This window comes from Garra rufa, chromosome 20 (genome assembly GCF_049309525.1).
Source record: "Garra rufa chromosome 20, GarRuf1.0, whole genome shotgun sequence".
In the NCBI taxonomy this organism is placed as follows: domain Eukaryota; kingdom Metazoa; phylum Chordata; class Actinopteri; order Cypriniformes; family Cyprinidae; genus Garra; species Garra rufa.
Genome location: NC_133380.1, coordinates 733,233 through 757,796, shown reverse-complemented (window position 1 = coordinate 757,796; position 24,564 = coordinate 733,233). Strand labels below are relative to the sequence as shown.

The window sequence follows — 24,564 nt, the reverse complement described above, 5'->3', positions numbered from 1 at the left end:
TCTCTTTCCCCTACACACCAGACACATCCAGACCACAGACATGGCTCCATAAGGGTGCACATGGCGGCTAGCAGCCATGAACCAAAAAACAACTCACCAAAAACTACAGATGCATCTCCGATTTGATTGATTTTCGATTGATCAACTTCCACCTCCGCCGCAATATTCTACAGTCCGGTTTTCAGCATTCGGGAGAGGCTGCTTGCTTTGCAACTCTCTCTCTCTCTCTCTCTGTCTCCATTTCCTCCAGACAATTTTACGTTCTTACTCAACCCGAAATAACAGTAGATATCATATTGTAGAACAACAGTCATGGGTGTCCAAGGTTTCCAGGAATACATTGAGAAGCATTGCCCCAATGCCGTGGTGCCGGTGGAGCTCCAGAAGCTCGCCCGGGGGAGTCTGGTCGGCGGCGGCCGGCAGAGACCCCCTCAAACTCCGCTCCGGCTGCTAGTGGATGCCGAGAACTGCCTGCACCGGCTCTACGGCGGCTTCTACACCGACTGGGTGAGCGGAGGCCAGTGGAACCACATGCTCGGGTACCTCGCCGCCCTCGCCAAAGCCTGTTTCAACGGCAACATCGAGCTGCTAGTCTGCTTCAATGGCGCCCTGGAGAAAGGCCGTCTCCACGAGTGGGTCAAGCGACAGGTGAACGAGAGGCAGACCGCCCAGCAGATCGTCAGCCACATCCAGAACAAGGGAACCCCGCCGCCCAAAGTCTGGTTTCTGCCCCCGGTGTGTATGGCCCACTGCATCCGCCTGGCGCTCCTCAGGTTCCACATCGGGGTGAGTAGCGACAGATGCTCGTTGTGTTTTTGACATATTAAGCAGCCATTAGCTTAGCAGAACTGGACCCGGATCAAGTGAAGTGCTCGTCTTACAAGACCAGCTAGCAGGTGGCCTAGACGGCTTTCTTGTTGTGTATCTAGCCTCAAAAAATGGTTAGTTGGTCTCACAGCCTAGCCAAGCTTAAAAGTTCACTAGACCACTCTGAAACCAGTCGTTGGACCAGGTTGGGCATCCAAACTAGGCTGTCAGTGAAAATGTTTGCTTCAGATTTGAAGCATGTAATGTATACAAACATGTTAAACCCAGGTTACGCTGGTTTTACAGCCTGACCAATCTAAAATGTTCCTGAAACCAGCCAGTAAGCCAACCTAGGCTGTTAGTGAAACTGCATTATTTATATGTAAACCAGTGTAGGTTTTAATTCATATACACAAAACATTAAAATAAGTATTAGCAGCTGGTTTGTTTTTCCCTGACTGACAATCTGAAAACTGCTCTAAAAATCAAAGCACAGTCCTGCAGATTAGCTTAGGCTGGTTTAAGATGTTTTTAACCAGGAATCCAACTTGTTGGAACCAAATACTTGGGGTGGGTGTGCAGAGGAAGACAGGTCTTGGACACAAATCTGTACAACATGCTTCTGGTATCTGATCAGATCTCATTTCCACTGGCATTTGGGGAACACAGAGATGCCAGCTGTACAGGTCGGCAGTACAGGATGTCACTGTCATGTTGGTTTAGTAGATAGTGTTTTAGAAATTTGTTTAGAAGCAAATGCAAAACTCTGCCAGTCTTTTTTTAATACTTCAGTGCATGCAAATCTAAAATATTAAACCGTAATATTTTAAAACCATTATTAGTTTGTATGGTTTTGGTTCATTGCTTTTAAATATTAAATATTATTTTTACGCCTTTGAGTTTTACAACAATAAAAATCAGCTGAATGGAAAAAAACAAATGATAACGAACAACATGAAATGTAAAAACAAATAAAGCAATTATGGCATAATTGCGTAATAACAATAACATGTATAAAATATTTATTATTCAATATTTTGACCTGGATCCTTAACCAGTAATGTATGTCTACACAATACATTAATAAGCTCATGCATTAACAATCAAGTACAAACCTCTTAGATTAGAATAAAAACATGCATTTATGTATGAATGCTGAAATGAAGCCGTGTAGTAGAAGGTTGTGCTGGCAAAAGGAAGCGCCACCTCTTCTCTGCTCTGATTGGCTGATGTGTCACACTCTTGTGACACAAGAATAGTAAGCACTGCTCTGTGATTGGCTGCACGCTTCCTGCGTCACTTCTGCTGAGATTTAGCAGCCGTGGAGGCTGTGACTAAGTTTATGGGCCCTGTTTTGAGCAGAGACATGACTTATGAGATTCTTGCCTATGAATGCTATTTGCATTTTATTTTTCAGAGGACTTTCAGCATAAGTGTTTAAGAGTATGTATAGATTATTGTTATTCATGCAGGCATAAAAAAATCAATACAGATAATATGGAATGTGGGAAAGGATATGTGAAATGATTGATTTAAAAATGTATATGTTTATGAGTCAAGCCTTGCGAACGTCCTCTTGCTCAAAATATAGTTTTAAAATTCTCATCACAGCCAAGAATCATTTTTTCATTGATTCATTCAAATAGTGCTAATCGATTAAAGCATTTGAGAAGGAAACCATTATATGATGCAATTAGAAACAGCATTTCCCAGACTAATCGTGCCTCACATCCTTTCGTGGAAATCTGTGAAACCCTGCAGTATAGTCAATCTCATCAATGTAAATTTGTTTTTGTTCGTCTAATGAGGCTTTCTGTAATTTGCTTCCTCACTCAGGTTGTCCAGACCATCGAGGATCATCACCAGGAAGTGATTGCCTTATTTAGAGAAAATGGGTTCCATGGCCTGGTTGCCTATGACTCTGATTACGCCCTGTGCAACATCCCGTACTACTTTAGTGCCCATGCTCTCAAACTCAGCCGCAACGGCAAAAGCCTCACCACCAGCCAATACCTGATGCACGAAGTTGCCAAGCAACTTAATCTCAATCCAAATCGTTTTGTCATTTTTGCTTCACTTTTAGGTAGGTTCATATGATTCAAAATGAGATCTACATTGGCTTGATTTTCCTAATGCATGTTCTTAGTCATATTGTGAATGATTCAACTGTGCATGTGCTGTTTTTGAAGGGAATCACATACTGCCTGATGAAGACTTGGCTGCCTTTCACTGGAGTTTACTTGGACCTGAGCATCCTTTAGCATCCTTGAAGGTAAAGCCACTTATTAAAAAGCTGTGTTTATATGATACCAAGATTGATGAGCACTGTTTTGGCAAACATGCATTCAGTCCATCCAGTTGAATATTCTGTTGTACTTCTAAATGCATCACGTAATGGAAATAAATGTGCTGTGTACAACAATTCAAATACTTCAAGGTTTTTCTACATTGACTAATAAATGTTTAAAGGGAGCAAAAATAAGTCTTCGGTTCTCATTAGATTCCCTCAGTTACAAGCCGCTGTGACCAGTTTCCTTGACAACCAGATTGAAATGAGGTCTGGCAAATAACTTATCAGGACCATGCAAAATCACTTCAGCATTGTCCTCAACGTGTACCCTTTTGGTTTTAAATACTCGGTCTTTGACGCTCGCCCAAACAAATCAAGCACTGCGATTATAAAGAAGAGTTAAGCTGAGGAATGGCTTCATGCATAACCTTCTGTTATCTTCTTTCGGTGTTGGTGTTGCTTGACAGATGGCTTTATTGATTCACTGCGAGCTAGATATAGTGGCCTATAGATATAGTGGTCTATACTCGATATTAACCTGACTTGCAGTTCCAAATGTGCTTCTTTACTTTTCGTCACTATCTCTCTTTGCTAATGTCTGTGTTTGTGTCTGTAGTTGGTAACTACTTGAAGGCTCTTTTTATTTTCCCAGTTTGATATCCATTGTCAATTAAAGCTAATGATCTGTGTGTTTTTGTAAATGTGTCGGATTGTACCCAGTCAGATATGTACTCCTATGATGCCCATCACATTTTAAGCAGAAGGAGCTTTTGCTGGGGGTGTGATGGGTTGTTTTCTCTTGACGCAGGTCCGTGCCCACCAACTCGTTCTTCCTCCATGTGATGTCGTCATAAGAGCCGTGGCAGACTATGTCCGCAACCTACAAGATGTCCATGATCTGGAAGCTATTGCTAAAGACATATTCAAGCACTCCCAGGTAAGTAAACACATCACCTCAGCACATTTAACAGAATAGATCACCCAAAAATTTTCTAATCTGTTGTCAGTTACTCAACCCCATGTAGGGATGCATAATTTTTCGGAATAAAAACAAAATCAGTGTAAAATAAAATGTATACATTTTTTTTAAATACTCAATTTTATTTTACAGTAGAATATAACTGAAATATTATATTTCGTTGTTTGTATATTATTATTTTATTATTATGCAGTCATATGCCGATTTCTCGATTTTAACCGATTGTCATTTTTACAAAATTGCATGGATTCTTATATCCCAAGAATTGATTGGTCTAGCCTGTTTTTAGTTAATGAACGGAACATTGTAGCGCATCTCCCATCCAATAATTTGCAACAAACTTCGTGCTTTGTTACTTTTGATATGAAACAAAGTTCTGGATTTCAAATTCTGTTTATTTTATTACAGTATTCAAACAATAAATAACGTTTTGGCACCGTTTAATGTGGAGTGACAGATTACTGTAGCGTAGGGTGACCATATTCTGAGAATCCAAAAAGAGGACACCCTCCCCAGGATGCACATACTGCCCTCCAAAGGCAAAGTGCAGTAACTACGCATTTGGTCAAAATTGAGGCTTAAAATGGACTTTATGAAAACTATTTTGTCTTGTGGCAAAGTCTCCTGATCAATTTTGTCCCAAAGAAACGAGAGTGTTTCCGAGAAACAAGAGTGTCAACATGTTTGACTAGCTGGCCTAAAAACTTTAAAGGCATTTTTCTCTGTTTCAGTGTTGGTGTAGTTACTGCACTTTGCCTTTGGAGGGCAGCATAGGTGCAGATGGTGCACATTGCTTCCCATTTATCACGACCACGAATGAACATCGGGTATTTTTTTTGCAATTTGTCTGTGAAACTACATTTGCGTTTCAGCATGATAGTGACACACAGCTCTTGCAACGCAGCTCCTTGTTTGTTTTGTTTTGACAACTGGGTCTTTCACGTCATCAGACAGGTACCTCAGAATAATGCCGGTGGGCAGTGGCTGCACTTAAAGTGTTGAATTAATGACGGTCAGTGAAATGAGGTAAAAAAACCCGGACATTTTATGATATTTTACAAAATCCCCCCGGACATAATTTTATAGCCAAAAAGGAGGACATGTCCGGGTAAAAGAGGACGTATGGTCACCCTACTGTAGCGCCATGCGAAGCCCACGTAAACTGAATGTCTTTTCCGCTTTAATACCAGTTTTAACATGAAATAAACATGAATGAACATCCAACTGTATATTAAAAAAAAGAGCTAGAAACTTACTAAAATCCATATCCTGTCTCGTGTAACTGTTCAATCAGTTTTTCAGCCACGCAGTCATCAACAAAAGACAATAACGTCACATTTACCTCAGAAAACCTATTCATATTTGAACCCCAAAGTCAATGGGATTCAGAACAATAAATTGGACTCCATTGGTTTTTTAGTGTATGGACTTTTTTGTGTTCCACAAAAAAGTTCTATAGGTTAAGAACAACATTGGGGTGAGTAAAGGATGACAAAATGTGACCCTGGATCACAAAACCAGTCTTTAGTAGCACAGGTATATTTATAGCAATAGATAATTAATACATTGTATGGGTCAGAATTATTGATTTTTCTTTTATGCCAAAAATCATTAGGATATTAAGTAAAAATCATGTTCCATGAAGATATTTTGTAAATTTCCTACTTTAAATATATTTAAAAAACTTATGTTTGATTAGTAATATGTATTGCTACAAACTTCATTTGGACTTTTCTCTTTTTTCAAATGGTTGTATCTCAGCCAAATATAGTCCTATCATAAATAACCATGCATTATTGGAAAGCTAATTTATTCAGTTTTTTTGTATTTATTATAAAAAAAAAAATGATCCTTGTGACTGGTTTTGTGATCCAGGGTCACAAATATTAATTTTTGGGTGAACTATCCACTACCAAGAACTGTTGACAAGATATGCTAATTGTGTGGCTTTGCATTCTAGTCTCGAACCGATGACAAAGTTGTCCGTTTCAAAAAAGCAGTGGAGTACTACGCCACCGCCAGCAAGCCCCCTCACTTCCCCCCTTATTTAGGTAAGTTAGTCAATATTTTTGATTTTTCCCTCTCTCACAGAACGACATCTGTTCCTGTTGCTTCGTGCTTGTTAAATTCTTGGAGCAGGACAAGTCTACTAATGCTCGCCCGGTGTTGTGTTTTCCTGTCTGTGTTTGAGGCCAGATTTCAGAGGCACGCTCTGTCTCTTTCTTAACCATCTCTCAGTCTTAGCCCTCACAGTAATGTGAGAAATTTTCCCACTTGCCTCGGACCTTGTGTGCACTTGGAATGGCCCCTGTGCATACAAATGGGCTTCTTTAGAAAGGACTCTCGCACAGAGAGCTGCTAGTCTGGAAAAACTCTCCTCTGCTCGCCTGAAAACTTTCAACAGGTTTATTGAAAAAGTGACAGTTGAATATTATGAGATAAGAGAGGAATTCAATTCGACATCTTCCAATTAGTAAGAACATGTTTGACAAATTATAGTAGTTGTCTTGTAGAACTATAATTGTCCTCATTTTAATTCAGGCAGATTGACTTTTAACTGTTCTAGTGTTGTTAGAATGGTATGGATGTGAGCTGTAGCTGTGTTTTATATACCTTACCACATCTCTGTGCTTACACACATTTTGAAATGCATCAAGGTCAGCTACCACGGTGGGTGGACGTGCGGTATAATGAGAATCTCAGGGCCTTTTTAGACTTAAAAAAATATATATATTTTCTGAGAATGGCTGTTTTTCTACATTTTAGTTCTTGCTCCAGAGATTGAACCAAACTTTTTTTATATACATTTGTATGCCCACAGTCAGACCAAATCAGATGGGATTGCCAACAGCACCGCAGATGCTTAACATTCCAGGCAAACCTGGGGTGAGTACTGTTCCACCATTATGGTCCATCCTGAATGACGCACACTTACCCATCAGACTGACACATACATGTTTCTGCAAGGTCCAGCATGGCTATTCCGGCCCTCCGTTGGCCGAGCCTGTCCATGAGGCGGACCCGTCGGGTAAAGGGCTCCTAGAACAGAACAGCTACAGCAACATTCCTAATGACGGGAAGCAGCACACACCGCTTTATGAGAGGTTGTCCCCTATCAACCCAGCTCACGGCGGCAACTCCAACCACACAGACCCAGCCTTCTTCACCACCTCGTCCACATCCTCGTCCTCCGAGAATGAGGAAAACACAGGCTCCACTGCCAAGTGAGTAACCAAGAACAAGGGAATGTATGTGGGATATGTTGACTTTTCGAAACCTTTTCTAATCATAAATTTACCCAAGGTTTTGAGGGTATAGATTTTTGTTTTAATGCTTACTGCTGTTGTTTTTGCTACAGAAAATGTATATACAGTTGAGGTCAAAAGTTTACATACACCTTGCAGAATCCTCAAAATGTTAATTATTTTACCAAAAAATCCTTTAGGCCCCACAAATTCTTTGATTTTTCAGCATTTTTGTGTATTTGAACCATTTCCAACAATGACTGTATGATTTTGGGATCCATCTTTTCACAGTACTAAATGAAGAAAATATGATATTTAGGCAAAATAAGAAAAATGTGCACATCTTCATTCTGTTCTCACGTTCTCAAGTTCTCAAGCTCACGTTCTCAAGTTTTCACCCCCGGCTCTTAATGCATTGCGTTTACCTTTTGAAGCGTTTGAACCTTCTGTACTAGATGCAAATGAGTCCCTCAGTTGCCCTCAGTGTAAAAAGATGGATCTCAAAATCATAGTCATTGTTGGAAAGGGTTCAAATATACAAAAATGCTGAAAACCTGAAGGATTTTTCTGAAGAACAGCTGGCAGTTTAAATGTTCAGGATGAACAAGGGACTCGTCAATAACTGTCAAAACAAACAAAAAAAAAACACGCAGTATTAAGAATCAAGTGTATGTAAACGTTTTAACGAGGTCCTCTTTATAAGTTTAACTGTTTTCTCTCGTGGACTAATATGTAAACGTCTTTTATGTAAAATGTCTTATTCAGGTCAGTGCTAAATAAAACTATAACATGCATTTTGTATGATCCCTCTTATTTTGGTAATTACATTTTGGAGATTCTGTAAGATGAAAGTAAACTTTTGACTTCAACTGTATATACTTCTCTTTTTAAAGTTTCTATTCATCAAACAATCCTAAAAAAGTATTATGGTTTTTACAAAAATATTGAGCAGCAAAAGTTTTTTTTTTTTCCAGTAGATGATAAACGTTTCTTGAGCACAAAATTGGCATATTAGAATGATTTCTGCAGCATCATGTGACAATGAAGACTGTAATGATCCAGCTTTGCCATCACAGGAATAAAACTGGTGTTAAAAAAAACACACTGTTAAAATCTAATCTTTAGTAAATTACAAAATCACTATATTGTACAAAATAATGTTGTGATGCCTAAATTCACTTTTGCATTTATTAAAATTTTTACAGTTTGAATTGACTTTATTCAGACAAAATGCTATTGAATTTTACTTTTGGTTGTTGGACAAAATATGGCTTATTGTTTTCTAGCTGAATTTTAATATTGGTACATCCATTTCATCCTCAAATGTAGCCATGTAAGTGACCATAAGGGATGGGACAAACAGAGAAACCAGATGGATAACATCCCAGAAGGAGACCATGGGGACCAAAATAAAGTAGGTTTACTTTTTAGCTCTGTGTTAAAATATCACATGCTTGTTAAAATATAACTTGATAGTGAATCCTAAAACAATAATGATGTATCCATATAGTGAATTCTTTGCTTTCTCTTTCAGTCGGATCCTTCTGTGACCTCCCCTGTAAACCAAAACCTGGAGGGCAGAGGTCACGTAGGGGTCAATGCCCAAATTCCATCTCTCCTTTCTATGCCAACAAGAAATCACATGGATATTACCACTCCCCCTTTACCAGTGGTGGCACCAGAGGTGCTACGAGTCGCTGAGCACAGACACAAAAAGGGCCTCATGTACCCATATATATACCATGTTCTTACCAAGGTCAGCTTTTAATTACTAACAACTCAGCTGTAACTTTGAAACTGCTCCTTGTTAAACTGTTATGGTTGACCATGTTTGATGGTTATTCTTTATAGGGTGAGATAAAGTTATCTGTCACCATAGAGGATGAAGCAAACAAAGACCTGCCCTCTGCGGTGCAGCTGTACCGGCCAATCCGTCAATATGTTTACGGGGTGCTCTTCAGCCTGGCCGAGGCCAAAAAGAAGGCAGAGAGACTCGCCATGAGGAGAAATCGCCTCCCTGATTGTGAGTAACCGAACTGATCAGCTAAATTACAACAATCAAACTTTTTCAACAATCATAAGTATCACTAATGAGGAAAGCTGAAACATTTGTGTGTGTTTTTGATTAAAAAAAAAAAAAATGCTTTGAAACCACTAGTTTTTGAAGTACCAGTGCAATTTGGTAAGCTATTGGCAATTTGGCAGATTTACAAATTACAACATTGTTACATAGCCCTCTTGGAGCAACCATCTGTTTAATGCAATGAATATTCATGATCCAGATCTTAACCAATTTGACAAAAAAAACAACATTTCGACAATATTTCAGAATAAATCTATCTACATGAACATGGTTTTTACAAAGGTATTGAGCAGCACAACTGTTTTCAGTATTGATAATAATAACAAATATTTTACAAAATCAGCATATCAGAATAATTTCTGAAGGATCATGTGACACTGAAGTGATGATCCAGCTTTGCCACCATAGGAATAAAATGTGTAAAAATTAGTGGTGGGCCGTTATCGGCGTTAACGTGCTGCGTTAACGTGAGACTTTTATCGGGCGATAAAAAAAATATCGCCGTTAATCTATTCTCAAAATTGGGTTGGGAGCTGGGTCTAAACTACGCAAGCTATGATGACTTTCACCTTGATAGTTTAACGCGGATGTATGCCAAAGACTATAGAATATGGTCGCGCTTTTATGTCTCCTCCGCCAAAACACAGACGGGATCACGTCGTCCTCCATTCATAAAAACCGAATCTACTATAGCGCGAAATGCCACGTAAATTCGTTTTTTGGATTCATAAATCAAATATGGTCTGTCACTTAATTCAAATCGGGATATGGACTAGTGTCTGTGAAAACTGAAATGCAAAAAGACCGTTTTAATATGAATCCGGTATGTTCCGTTTGCCTAGCTGTATGTATGAAATTCATACTATGAATGGTGGAGACGCGCTTTTACTACACGCATACTGAAACACACGTGACGCTCCCGGTAATTTTTGGCATTTGCATCTCACATGAACAGATAAACTCAATCTCCAAAACTGCTGTGAGTGTCACTTATACCGTTTCATTTGAGAAAACTCGCATCATGTCATACTGTATACACAGAAACTTCACGGCAACCTGTCAAAATAAAAGTACGGTGTAACATGTTTAGTCATTATTTGGGTAGCACACATATTCTGAATGCCTTCAGCAGAATTCAAATTAGCCATTTTAATCTAGATTAATCTAGATTAATTCCAAGATTTAATCTAGATTAATCTAGATTAAAAAAAATTAATCTATGCCCACCCCTAGTAAAAATGTTAATATTTGACAATAAAAAAATGTTTTTACTGGATTTCTGATCAAATAAATGCTGCCTTGGTATGCATAAGATATTTAAATACACAATAATAACAATAATAGTACTAAAATGGATCAATATCGATATGTCTATTGTACATCATGATGGTATACCTAAATTCACTTGTAGCATTTATTCAATATTTATTTGATTAACTTTTTCAGTTTAATTTTAAGTTATTTGGATAAAATAATATAGAATTTCACCTTATGGCTACGTGAAGCACTGAAGGAGCATCACAGGTTTTGTCATCTTCCTTAATTGTGTTATTCAGAAATTTTAATAATAGGCTGTCCAAATTTTTCATTTGTCTAATATTAAACTAAGATTTCACATATAGTTGTTACTGTAATTTTAAAGTTAAAGAAAGTTTGATTACATTGACAAAATGTGTTACAATTTATGGATTTGGTATTATAACTTTTTTTTTGCAATAAATATAGCCTTTGTTGCTAATATGGTGTTAAAAATAAATTATCTTCTCCCCTAAAATAACTACTAACACTTAAATAAATTTGCATTTAAATTAGTGAAAAAGCCTAACTAGTATTGTAATATAGACTGTTCTGAATTTAGAGGTTCAAATCACTTCTTGCATGTTCTTTGTCAATTGTTAAAGGTATTCTAAAATACTTGGAATCGGCTCAAAGTAAGAGTCAGTTCTCGGTTCTCAACCCTGCTCTTAATGCCTAAATTGTCTCTAGGGGCTTGTTGATGGCTGATTTAATTATTCAGAGAATGCACTTGAGTGTTGACATTAGCTTGTTATTCTAGGCTGTAACTGGGCAAATTAATTTCAATAATTAGCATCATTCAAAAACTAACATTAGCTCTGTAGATGTTGATGTTCTTTTTCCCCCTCATTGGAAATGAGAATACAAGATATGAAAATAGAACAGGGAAACACTGTTATTCAGAAGTAAACATGCCATTCATTTATTTGATTAGAGAAACTGTCGCTGAACCTTTCCAGGCAGGTCTTTGAGCTCTGCAATTAAGCAATATATTACTACACGACTAGGCACGACTACTAAATGACTTAAAGAAGTTGTTTACTTCCAGAACAAAAATGTACAGATAATTTACTCACCCCCTTCTTTCTTCAGTTGGAAAGAAATTGCTTTTTGAGGAAAACATTTTAGGATTTGTCTCTATATAGTGGACTTCAATAGTGCCCATGAGTTTGAACTTCCTAAATGCAGCTACAAAGGGCTCTAAATTATCTCAGCCAAGAAAGAAGGGTCTTGTCTAGCGAAACAATTGTTTTTTTTCTAAAAAACAATTGACCGTTTATATACTTTTTAACCTCAAATGCGTGTCTTGTCTAGCTCCAACTTCAAAATCATCCTACATCGCTACAGAAGTACCAACCCAGTGTTTACAAAGTGAGCATGCAAATTAGATCAAATGCCCTTTACAAAAAAGGTAAAACAGCGATGTAGGGTGATTTTGAAGTCGGAGAAAAAATTAAATGCAAGTTTTTCAACCTACCCTAACTGTCATGAACCGGAATACACACGCAGAGCTAGACAAGACGAGCATTTGAGGTTAAAAAGTATATAAATTGTAAATTAAAAAAAAAAAAAATGTTGAAATTTTTTTTTGGGAAAATAACCAATTGTTTCACTAGATATGACCCTTATTCCTCAGGTTGGATCGTTTAGAGTCCTTTAAAGCTGCTTTTAAACTGCATTTTGGAAGTTCAAACTAATGGGCACCATAGAAGTCCACTATATGGAGAGAAATCCTGAAATGTTTTTCTCAAAAAAAAAAAATATATATATTTACGACTGAAGAAAGACAGACATGAACGTCTTGGATGACAAGGGGGTGAGATAATTATCTGTAAATGTTTATTTTGGAAGTAACCTCTCGTTTAACTACCCATATTTGGGTATTTCCCCAAAAAATTTTTTATTAAAATCAATTTTGTTCATTTACCCTCAATATTTTGAATGTTACATATCATGAAAATCTGACATTTATTCCATATTTAAGTTCTATAATTGGGTCTCCGGTGCATCTACCAACACACAACTTGAAATAGGACAACCCAATAACTTTGTTTTGGTAGTTTTTTTTTTCTGCAAGCGTGTCAGATTTTGCACCCTCAATTACATGGTAAAGGATATTATTTTAATATTTTCACCCTCTAATCTTTACATTTACATCCACGGCGCTGCCATTGTGTTTTCGCAAGCAACAACGGTGTACCAATTCTAATGCCATGGCAAAAGTTCAAGCAAAACATGCTAACTGTTCTGTTGTTGGCTACACAGACAAGCACAGAACACTATTTGGAGTCCCACCCTCAGAGGAGACAAGAGACCAGTGGATTTATTGATTTATTTACTGTATATTACGCTGCTGCCACACAGATCTTATATAGCCATGGAATTTCGTTCCCAGCTGTTTACCTTCACAGACATAACCAACTGTTTTTGTAACTCGTGTGTTTTTAACATAAATGTGTGTATTTGACAGTTTAAGTGCAATAAGACATGAAAGAAAACTTTGTTTTAGTACTCGCATGCCGCAGGACAGCCACATTCTGTGTGCGTGCTTTGGATGTGTATGCTTAGAAAACCCTATATCAGAAGTTTAAACTAATATGGTTTAAAAGGAAAAGGGACGGGAGCAGCAGCTCATTTGCATTTAAAGAGACATGCAAAAATGCATGCGTGTTTCTGCTTTCAATTGAAATAGACATTTTCAAAATGATATAATAAATTATCTGTGGGGTATTTTGAGGTGAAACTTCCCAGACACATTCTGGGGACTTGTATTACATATTGTAAAAAGCAGCATAATAGCCCTCTTTTAATAAGAGAATGTTTTTATTTGTCTTTGGAAAATTCCCCAGTTAAGCTGTTTTGATCTGCCTTTATAGATCCAACAGTGATAGTAAAAGAATGGGCTGCTTACAAAGGCAAATCTCCACACACCCCTGAACTAGTGGAAGCTCTTCCCTTCCGGGAGTGGACCTGCCCAAACCTGAAGAAACTCTGGCTGGGCAAGGCAGTGGAGGACAAGAACCGGAGGATGAGGGCTTTCTTGGCCTGCATGAGGTCGGACACTCCAGCTATGCTGAACCCTGCCAATGTCCCCACACCTCTTATGGTGCTGTGTTGTGTGCTACGGTGAGAATCTAAACAGCTTCTAAAATCCTGGAGAGACATAAAACACACTGTAATACTGTGTTAAATGCCTTCCTACAATAACAAATGGTTTAATCCATTGCAGAAAGGGTCTTCAGTTTCAGCTCTTGGTCTTTTGTAATATTTCACTCCTTTGTGTTTTACTTTAGGTTTATGTTACAATGGCCAGGAGTAAGAATTTTGCGTCGTAACGAACTTGACGCTTTCCTAGCTCAAGCACTTTCTCCTAAACTTTATGAGCCTGACCAGCTGCAGGACCTGAAGGTGATTTATGTGGAGAATGATGCATGAGGAGTGCCAAGAGAATACCTTCAAACCCACATTAAAGGCCCGTTCACATCAAGGCAAAACTGTTTGCACAGAATCTGATGATGAATTTGTCATTCTCTGAAAAAAAAAAGCCTGAATAAATTGTCATGAACTTGAAACACAAAAATTCAAATGATCTGCAAACAAATGTTAGTATGCAAAGTATGGTAACATGTTTGTTTTTCTACAAAAAAAGGATACCTGAATGAATTGTTGGCATCCAAAAATGCCAACTTTTTATTTTGTTTTTCTAAACATTTGAATACCAAAAAAATCATGAAATATTTAAAATATGAATTTAAATTATTCCTCTGTTGAGGAGTTCATAGATAAATTATTTGTTTAAGATTTGGTGTGAATGGGCCACAGTTCTTTCCAGTTTATTTAATAATCTGGTAAAGATGTGTTTATATGTTAAAGTATTTAAAGAAACAAGCCTCTTGTGTTTCAAAAAGTAGGGTTTTAGGTATTTCTCCAGGTACTACTTATTTTGTAAGAACGCTTGCCAGCCTAATTGGCCTTAATGCTTTGTAAAAGCATGTTTTCATCTGATAGTTGGCTTTGCGGGAAAAGACACGGCATTTGAGCAACCTGAGTGCTAGGAATGTGGTCTTTTTGTGTAGATGGTTTACTGGCCTAGCTGAGCTGCTTTTTTCCTGCTCATTTCAGTCTGTGAGTTCATTAAAACATGTGAACCATCCACACTAGCTGTGCTGTGTCGTGGTTGTCCATGTCTGTCACTTCTGTACGCGCTTTTTGCTTCGCTGCTGCCACTGCTGGTCGCTCTTGCTGGCTGAATTGGTTGGAGTGGTTTGTGCATTAGTCTACATGTATGATTCGTTCATGCTTGCTTTGTGCTTTGGCTGATGGGGGAGGGGGTTGTAATCTGCTGTAGCTGCTTATTTAACCTTAAGAGCTTTGTTTGACTGTCGCTGCATCTGTCGCCTCCAGATTGATAACCTGGATCCACGCGGCGTTCAGCTGGCTGCTCTTTTTATGAGCGGCGTGGATATGGCGCTGTTTGCCAATGATGTGAGCGGGCAGCCCATTCCCTGGGAACACTGCTGTCCATGGATGTATTTTGATGGCAAGCTGCTACAGAGTAAACTCATCCGGGCCAGTCGGGACAAGGCCCCACTCATTGACCTCTGCGATGGTCAGGTACAGTCGGCACGGCACCACTGCGCTTTTTACATGCGAAAGAGGTTCAAAACCATGATTTATTGCTGACTTCAAACTGACATACCAGATTGAAGTTCTTCAGCAGAAAAGATTGATGATAGAACTGTGTCCTAGGGAGGGATTGAACCCTATTTTGGTTTCAATACATTAGCAGCCTCTGGTACTTCATTACTGATACTAAATTGATACCCGAGGCTACAAATAAACAACCATAGGTGGCTGTAGAATTTCAAATAGGGCTGTCAATAAATTTAGTAATGTCAATAATTTTGTTTTTTGTAGGTAACAAAAAAGGTTTTGTAGGTATGTTTACACATTTTGTTCTCTTTTAAGGGGGAAAAACAAAATATATATATTTTTGGCTTGAGGTAGCCAAAGAAATTAATACTTTTATTCAGAAAGGACACAGTTTACATGCACCTTGCAGAATCTACAAAATGTTAATAACATAAATAAGAGAGATCATACAAAATGCATGTTAGTTTTTTATTTAGTACTGACCTGGATTAGATATTTCGCATAAAAGACATTTACATATGGTCTGCAAGAAAAAAATAAAAGCTGAATTTATGGAAAAAATTACCCGTTCAAAAGTTTACATACACTTGATTCTTAATACTGTGGTGTTACCTGAATGATCCACAGCTGTTTTTTTTTTGTTTAGTGATAGCTGTTCACGAGTCCCTTGTTTGTCCTGAACCATTAAACCCACATTTTTTTTTTTCAAATTGATTTTTCAACATTTTTGTGCATTTGAACCCTTTCCAACAATGACTGTTTGATTTTGAGATCCATCTTTTCACACTGAGGACAACTGAGGGACTCAGTGCAAATATTACAGAGAAAGTTCAAATGCTCAATGATGCTTCACAAAGAAAACACGATGCATTAAGGTTACGGGGGTGAAAACTTTTTGAATTTCAAGATCAGGGTAAATTTTACTTATTTTGTCTTCTGGGAAACATGTCAGTATCTTCTGTAGCTTTTGAAGGGCAGTACTAAATAAGAAAAATATGATATTTAGGCAAAATAAGAAAAATGTACACCCCTTCATTCTGTTCAAAAGTTTTCACCCATGGATCTTAATGCATCATGTTTCCTTCTGAAGCATCAGTAAGCATTTGAACCTTCTGTAATAGTTGCATATGAGTCCCTAAGTGTGAAAAGACGGATCTCAAAATCATACAGTCATTGTTGGAAAGGGTTCAAATACACAAAAATGCTGAAAAAAAACAATTTGTGGGAACTTAATTTTTTCTGAAAAACAGCAGGCAGTTTAACTGCTCAGGACAAACAAGGGTCTCATTCAGGTAACAACATTATTAAGAATCAAGTGTATGTTATCTTTTAAACAGGGTAATTCTTTTTTATATTCAACTATTATTTTCTCTTGTGGACTGCATGTTAACGTCTTTTATGTGAAAGATCTTATTCAGGTCAGTACTAAATAAACATAGTTTTATTTTATGTTCTCTCTTATTTTGCAAAATTCTGCAAGGTGTATGTAAACTTTTGACTTCAACTGTAATTTGCATAGCAAATATATCTTTTTCTACTTTTAAATGTTTAACAAAGATGGGTCTGTCGGTGAAATGCTACTTTGAGGTTTCTGTCCCTTAGTGCACTTTCATTTATGGTGCTGTAGCTCACTGTAATTTATTGCTTTGCACGATATATACTGTAATATTTACTCGGCTGTTAACCATTAATCCAAAGTGTTGAATTGGTTGATAGCTAATTTCACCTTAATGTTGTTCACATTACATTTTTTGTAAGGATGAAATTGTACTTTTAAATCTGGGGTTGCAATGCAACATCTTCTTGTGATCTCTAGACTGAACTAGTTGCCAAGGTGGAGAAGATGCGTCAGAGTATCCTGGAGGGTCTGAACTTCTCTCGTCCACCCCAGCCGCTCGCATTCCCCCCTCCACCTCCACACGCAATGCCTTTCTACCCCCCCAACAGCACCTTCTACCCTCCACCTCCTCTGCCCCCATTGCAGGGTAGAGGCAGGGGCATGCCTGGTAAGAATGATCGCTAGGCTGGTTGACAAACATGCGCAACATACGAAACAGCAACTTATTATTTTGTAGCTTAGTTGTGAAAATGTTTTGACAAAAATAATGCTCTTTTAGAAGTAACATGTGAACACAATGTAAGTCATGTCTATTATGTAGGCTGTGAAAGGGAGAAGCAAATCACTGAGTGGTTTTGTGAACTTGGTCAACCGATTCTTTGCAAAGATCTGAATTGAAGGGGTATGAAAAATGAAAATGACACCATGATTTAGTCACCCTTAAGCCATCCTAGGTGTATAAGACTTTCTTCTTTCAGACAAATACATTCAGAGTTATATTAAAAAGTGTCCTGGCTCTTCCAAGTTTTATAATGACAGTAAAGATTTTGGAAACAAGTTTTCTTAACAGCAAAGGAAAACCAGTCTCCTCTTGGCTTTTATCGAAATCCTCCAACATTTTATATTCGACAGTTCGCAGAAGCTAGAGATTACGGTTTATAAAGAGTTAAATATGGATATTTTTCTTACAAAAATGCATTGATTCACTTCAGAAGGCCTTTATTAACCCCCGGAGCTATTTGGAGGACTTTTTATAATAGATGAATGCATTTTCTTTTGGATTTTCTCACTGCCATTCTAAAGTTTGGAAGAGCCAGGACATTTTTTAATAATTATAACTCTGACTGTATTCATCTAAAAGAAGAAAGTCATATACACCTAGGATGGCTTGAGTGTAAATAAATCATGGGGTAATCATGGGTGAATTATACATTTAAACACATGGCTCTCTTAAATGTGATTAGCTGAAACTACTAAATCTGTTTTACTGGACTTTTAAGGATGCAGTTTCCTCAGAGTTATTAAAGGATCACTCCACTTTTTTTGGAAATAGGCTCATTCTCCAACTCCCCCCGAGTTAATAAATTGAGTTTTACTGTTTTGAAATCCATTCAGCCGTTCTCCTGTTCTGGCAATATCACTTTTAGCATAGCTTAGCATAGATCATTGAATCCTATTAGACCAATAGCATCACGTTAAAAAATGACCAACGAGTTTTGATATTAGTCCTATTTAAAACTTGACTCTTCTGTAGTTATATCGCGTACTAAGACCGGTGGGAATGCAAAGCTTCAATTTTCTAGGCTGATAAGATTAGGAACTACATTATACAGAATACCCATTCTGGCGTAATAGTCAAGGAAGTTTGCTGCCGTAATAAGGCTGAAGCAGGAGCAGTAATACCACGCAGCACATGTGCAAATGCTAAACTAGCTGGGAACTCATTTCTGATAATACTCCGCCTGCTTCGGCCATATTACGGCAGCAAACTTCCTTGACTATTACGCCGGAATGGAAGTGTAGTTCCTAATTTTATCAGCCTAGAAACTCGCAGCTTTGCATTTCCACCGGTCTTAGTACACGATATAACTACAGAAGAGTCAAGTTTTAATTACAACAAATATGGAAACTCGTTGGTCATTTTTGGGCGCGATGCTATTGGTCTAATAGGATTCAATGATCTATGCTAAGCTATGCTAAAAGTGATATTGCCAGAACAGGAGAACGGCTGCATGGATTTCAAAACGGTAAAAATCAACTTATTAACTCGGGGGGAGTTGGAGAATGAGCCTATTTCCAAAAAAAGTGGAGTGTTCCTTTAAAGTTATGTTTATTCCTCTCAAGTAGGACTTCAAGCCATTCCCTCACAGGGTGGTAAGCTTGAGATTGCAGGCACAGTGGTGGGTCAATGGGCTGGTAGTCGTCGTGGAAGAGGAAGAGCCCCGTTTCCCATTCAGGTGGTGTCAGTTGGTGGACCAACCAGAGGGTAAGCATTAAATTAAGGTAAATTCTTGCATTGTAATTGTTTGTCATCTAGTATCATGTTTGTAATCCTAAAATACTTTTATATTTGCTGTTAGTAATGCTTTTCTTGGCCACACTGTAGCTTGCTCGCTCATTGTTTAGTTTTTCCTTTTTTGGGGTAATTTAAATTGATTGCTTTTCTTTGAACAGTCGTCCAAGAGGTGTGATTTCTACTCCTGTTATAAGGACCTTTGGTCGAGGAACCAAATACCACACTAGAGGGTTCAAGAGTCCGATAACATACCAGGTGAATCATTGTTTTCTTAGATTTTAAAACAAGAATACATATACTGATGTTCAAAATCTGGAGTCCGTAAGATTCAACTATGCCTTCACAATAATAAATAGCTTTTTAAAAAGCTACAAAAACAAAAGTTACTTTAAATTGTAATATTTCATAGTATGAATGTATTTTTAATCAAATTGCAGCCTTGGTGAGCATAAGAGAAAAAAATCTTACTGACCCCAAACTATCATAGTGGATCAGTTACAGGGGTATGGAAACCTGTTTCCAACACTGAATAAAAAAAAGAGGCTATGCGACCTTTTATCTCGCAATTCTGACTTCTTTTTCTTCTCAGAATTGTGAGATATAAGGACATAATTCTGAGTTTATTTTTCCCAAACTGCATCATATAAACTCATTTCTGAGAAAAAAAGTCAGAGTTGCAAGAAAAATTAGAATTGCTAGATAAAAACTCACAATTCTGACTTTTTTTTTCTGGCAATTTCAAATTTATATCTTGCAATTCTAAGTTTTCTCAGAATTGTGAGATATAAGGACAAAATTCTGCGTTTATTTTTCCAAAACTGCATCATATAAACTCATTTCTGAGAAAAAAAAAAGTCAGTTGCAAGAAGTATTAAAATTGTTACTAGATAAATAAAAACTTTGCAAGTTTATATCTCGCAATTCTAACTTTTCTTGCAATTCTGACATTTTTTTCTCAGAATTGTGAAATAGAAACTTGCATTTGCGAGTAATAAAGTCCTATTTTAAAGGGGGGAAAAGACTGAAATGTTATCAGAATTGCAAGAACATATCTCACAATTCTAACTTTACTTGCAATTCTGAGAAAAATTCACAATTGAGAAAAAAGTCAGAATATCTTGCAATTCTGACTTTATAACTCACAATTTAAAGTTTATATCACGCAATTCTGACTTCATTTCTCAGAATTGTAAGTTTATCTCACAATTCTGACATTATTACTCGCAATTTCAAGTTTATATCTCACAATTCTGAGAAAAGAAATCAGAATTGCAAGTTTGTGTCATGCAATTCTGAGAAAAAAGTCATAACTGTGAAATATAAACTCACAATTACAGGAAAAAAGTCAGAATTGTGAGATAAAAAGTTGCAATTAAATTTTTTTACTTTTTTAGTGACGGAAATGGTCTTTCATACAGGGGCGATATATTCTGGATCGTATGATTAAGTTATTCAAATGCACTGTATATACTTATTCTTCAAAAATCAGTGATGGCATAATTTTTGATTGGATTGATGGACACTGACGGTAAAAAATGGTGCAAAATTAATTTTAACAGAGCAGGCCTGCATATGCTGCCTCAACCGATGAAGTGATAAAAGACAGAAAGAAGCCGAAGTTGGTGACCGAAGCACCACATCTGTCCTTAGAAGTGCCCACGGCAGCAGAGAACGGCTTGGTGGAGGGTAAAGAGGCAGACCAGCTCAATGGGAACGAAGGGGAAAGCAGGGCTACAAACCAACCTGAAAGTGCCTTTAGCAACGAATCTAAAATGTGCAATACAAATCCTCATTTAAATGCACTAAAAGAAGACGGCGAGGGCCGCAGAGATGAAGCTCTGGGCGCCGCCGTCTTAAAAACAGAAGAGTAAACCTATTTTTATAGAGAGGGTGAAGGTTGATGGAAGGTTACGTGTTATGGAATATCTGGAAGGATGGAAGGCCTACAGTTGGTGTACATTTTTTCCTCTCCGAAAGCGATAAATGAGGACTTACGAATTTTTGAAATCCCTCTTCGATGTCAGCGAGTTAAAACCACAAAGTAATGATGAGGAAACCTCTCGGTAAAACATAGATCTACAAGTCACATAGAGAATCTTACAAGTTTAATGATAAAAGACGGTGATCTCCCTCGTCGATGATATTACGTGTTACGTGAAATAATTTTACTTTCTCGATGAAATGCAGAAAACGAAATACTGATCTTCATTTGCCAGTCTTTTAGTTTTAGTAAGTTGAGATTAAAGTACCATATATATATTTGCCATTGTAACTGATTTTGTATTGTCACGGTAAATGCTTTTTTTATTGTTTGAAAACGTAAAACTCACGATTTGAAAGACAAAACCAAGAACGCATTTCTCACGTGTCATCGCTGTGAGTTTACTCGTGTTTGAAATGTGCATTGTTTTGGCATTGAGTAACTAGTATTACTACTGCATCTTAAGTTCTGATGATTTCAATATGTCATACGTTAGCGATTATAGGTAATATGTCAAGAAATGGTTAGAAAAATCTCACGATTTGCAAATGAGCTCTTGAAAACTACCAACGTCTCTTTGCGTGTCAGAAAATGCCATGCATTAATGTGGTTTCTTGAATCAAACGTAGCACATTAGTACAACTGTCTCAGCTAAACTGCATGGCTCACGATTAAAAGCAAAAAACAAAACAAAATGGTGTGTAGTTATAATGCATGTTGTCCTATTTCTTCCTTCATTACAAAATACCGTGCCCATCTGCGAAATTTTAAAAAGCTGATAATCAGTAATAGTCCTATAAAAGGTGTTAACTGTTAGTCAGTAACTGATTTGCGCTAACCTTAAGTTGATTATTTTTGTGATTTATTGACCTCTGTTGTATTTACTCCAACATTATCTAGCCACTTTAAATATTGTTAATCCTGGTGTACTCATCACTGTATACATTATTGTTCTCTGTTGCTGTTTTCCGCATTCATACTAGCAGACCATTTCTGAAAAAACAAAATCTTTGAAAAAAAAAAAATGGCTTTGATCTTAAATTCTCCCCCTTTTCTTAGCTCAGAACAAGAAATGTTCGACCCTCCCATTTGAGAGTTTAGCCTAAGCAAGTACACTTGTAATCATTTTGATGTTTACTTTAGTGTTTTCAGAACTTATAAACGTACTTCTAAACGAGAATCATTACTTCTCCATCTAATCCTGATGCTTTTCATTGCACATTAGTGATCAGAAATATGGTGTATTCCCCTCAGTCCCCTGCCGCAAGTCTAAGTAGGTTACCTTGATGTAAGTTGATCGGAGTTTCTTCCTAACTTATGGGTTGTAAAAGAATGAACTACTGTTGGGTTTGAGTGATTGTTGATGGCTTGTGGTGTGATGTATTTGAAGGAAATTGAATGCAACTTACAATGCTTAATAAAAGTCTTTATTCTTTTAGAATAATTAGTTTTGTGTATGTGTGTTTTATCTCAAGCTTTTCTCAATTTTTAATACAGGTTGCACTTTTTCAATGATTTTACAGTATTACAGCTTTGCATTAGGTTGCAGATGTTTTCAGCCCCCTGCTGGAGAATAAACTGTCAAGTCATATTTTAGTAAGACTTTTTTTGCTCCATGAAAACAGCAATGTTCAATAACAGAACATGTCTTAAAAAGGTCCTAATTCACCCTTTCACAAATTCTACTAAATTCATAATGGCATTACATTTTGCATGCAAGTGTTTTTTTTTTCCCCAGTACAAACATTCTTAAATCAAGAACATCCAATGTCTTGTTTTTGAGAAATTGAAAAAAAATTATGAGCTTATGATTAAATCAAGAACAAACATCCATTGGTGGGGTTTGAAAACTTTTATTTTTTTAAGTTGTTTTTGAGTTTATTGAGCCTATTGGCAAATATTTGTTGTTGTAATCATATACTCACTTTATTGACCATTTATTTTTATAAAACAAGACTTGTAAATCTATCTTGAGTTAAGAATCTTTAGACATTTGCACTGGAATACAAGAAACAAAACTGAGACCATCACTTTTTTGCAATGCGATCAGAAGGTACAGTAGTTTACATATTCCGGTGGTTGGATGCAAAGTTGTGTTTTGAAACTTGAAGCGTTGTTAATACAAGACATTCACATTTAGAGATCATAATGTATTGTTCCATTTAATTTATCTTACATAAACTCTGTAAAAACCTTGTATATAAACCATAGTAAATATTTGTTTATAATTAACTTTTTTGCATTCTCTCAACCAAGTTTCTGTTTTAACTTGGTTTCTTCCTCTTTTTCTGAGTTTGACTTGATGCCAGCCCTGAGAACCATAAAAAGTTGTGACATTTAGCACACTGATAGGTGGAAGTCTGAACACTACTGCTAGCAAATTTCTATTTATCTAGCACCACCAACAGGTCAAATGCGCATTTACATTTAAGGTTGTAACAACTGTGAACATAGCTAACCCAATTTTAATATAGTTTAATAGTTTTCATATTTAGCTAGATATGAGTATAAATCCTAAGTCACTGGTCTGTTTTTGTTTTTTGGTAAATATGATTCATACAAATTGCAATGACACAAACATTGGTGGTCAGTCATATTGACAGTCTAACATTAAGCTATTTTTTTAAATAATACAGTCAAACCTAAATTTATTCGGACACCATCAACATTTCTTGCATTATCACAGTTTATTCGCTATAGTTTAGAAAATAATAATAAAATATGACACAAACTTAAAAAGTTGAATTGTCAGAACAAATCTTGATAATGTCAGATATAAAGGTATGTAACAAAACATGTTCAGGTCAAAGACCTGAAAAATAAATCACTTGTATAAATGAACTATATTTTATACTATAAAATATCAGAAATTATATCTGGTGTCCGAATAATTTTTGGTTTGAATGTATTGGCACGAAACGTGGGTTATTTCGACTATGCTCTCATGGTACATTTGTTTAAAAAAATGTGTATGGCTTTTGAATAATTTTAGCAAAGAATCTCTTTAGATTTCGTGGGATATGCAAAGTGTAATGAATGATACGAGTTTTAATTGACTGCGCTATAGTTGACATTTTGAAGTTCATTTATTTATTTTCTTATTATTATTAATAATATTTTTTTATAAATCAAAAACGTTAAAATTTGCTTGTGGAGACTTAATTTGTTAAATGTTTGCCTATATTTGCAACATTATTTAATATTATTCGCGTCTTGGTCATCTATATGTGTGCGTGTTATTTTTAATTAACCCCACATATCTTCCTGTGACTTACGTATTCCTATAAGAATAATAATAAAATACGTTAGGTTTTACAACTGCAGCTGACTTAATAACTAATCATATTTGTTTTTAATTTACGCGATGCCGTAAATA

At 36.7% G+C, this 24,564-nt stretch overlaps 1 protein-coding gene across 3 annotated transcripts; it reads left to right on the top strand.

Moving 5' to 3' along the window:
• The first annotated feature begins 10 nt into the window (after positions 1-10).
• On the top strand, positions 11-22,635 carry LOC141293768 (constitutive coactivator of PPAR-gamma-like protein 1). 3 transcript variants are annotated; one of them, XM_073825826.1, is made up of 17 exons: positions 11-786; positions 2,644-2,890; positions 2,997-3,079; positions 3,906-4,034; positions 6,037-6,127; positions 6,898-6,962; positions 7,044-7,300; positions 8,651-8,735; positions 8,856-9,077; positions 9,173-9,344; positions 13,577-13,826; positions 13,994-14,108; positions 15,105-15,314; positions 17,170-17,359; positions 19,036-19,177; positions 19,366-19,462; positions 20,767-22,635. In XM_073825826.1, the coding sequence occupies exons 1-17, from the start codon at positions 313-315 to the stop codon at positions 21,076-21,078; spliced, it is 3,141 nt and encodes a 1,046-aa protein (XP_073681927.1). In that variant the 5' UTR covers positions 11-312; the 3' UTR covers positions 21,079-22,635. The 3 variants fall into 3 exon arrangements, with proteins under 3 accessions (XP_073681927.1, XP_073681926.1, XP_073681925.1); XM_073825825.1 differs by having other exon boundaries at positions 6,898-7,300; positions 19,039-19,177; XM_073825824.1 differs by having other exon boundaries at positions 6,898-7,300.
• Positions 22,636-24,564: the final 1,929 nt, after the last annotated feature.

Coding starts and splice junctions, on each gene's coding strand:
- LOC141293768 (XM_073825824.1), top strand. CDS start 313: ATGGGTGTCCAAGGTTTCCAGGAATACATTGAGAAGCATTGCCCCAAT. Junction 9,345..13,576: donor GAGAAATCGCCTCCCTGATT/GTGAGTAACCGA, acceptor CTGCCTTTATAG/ATCCAACAGTGATAGTAAAA. Junction 17,360..19,035: donor TAGAGGCAGGGGCATGCCTG/GTAAGAATGATC, acceptor ATTCCTCTCAAG/TAGGACTTCAAGCCATTCCC.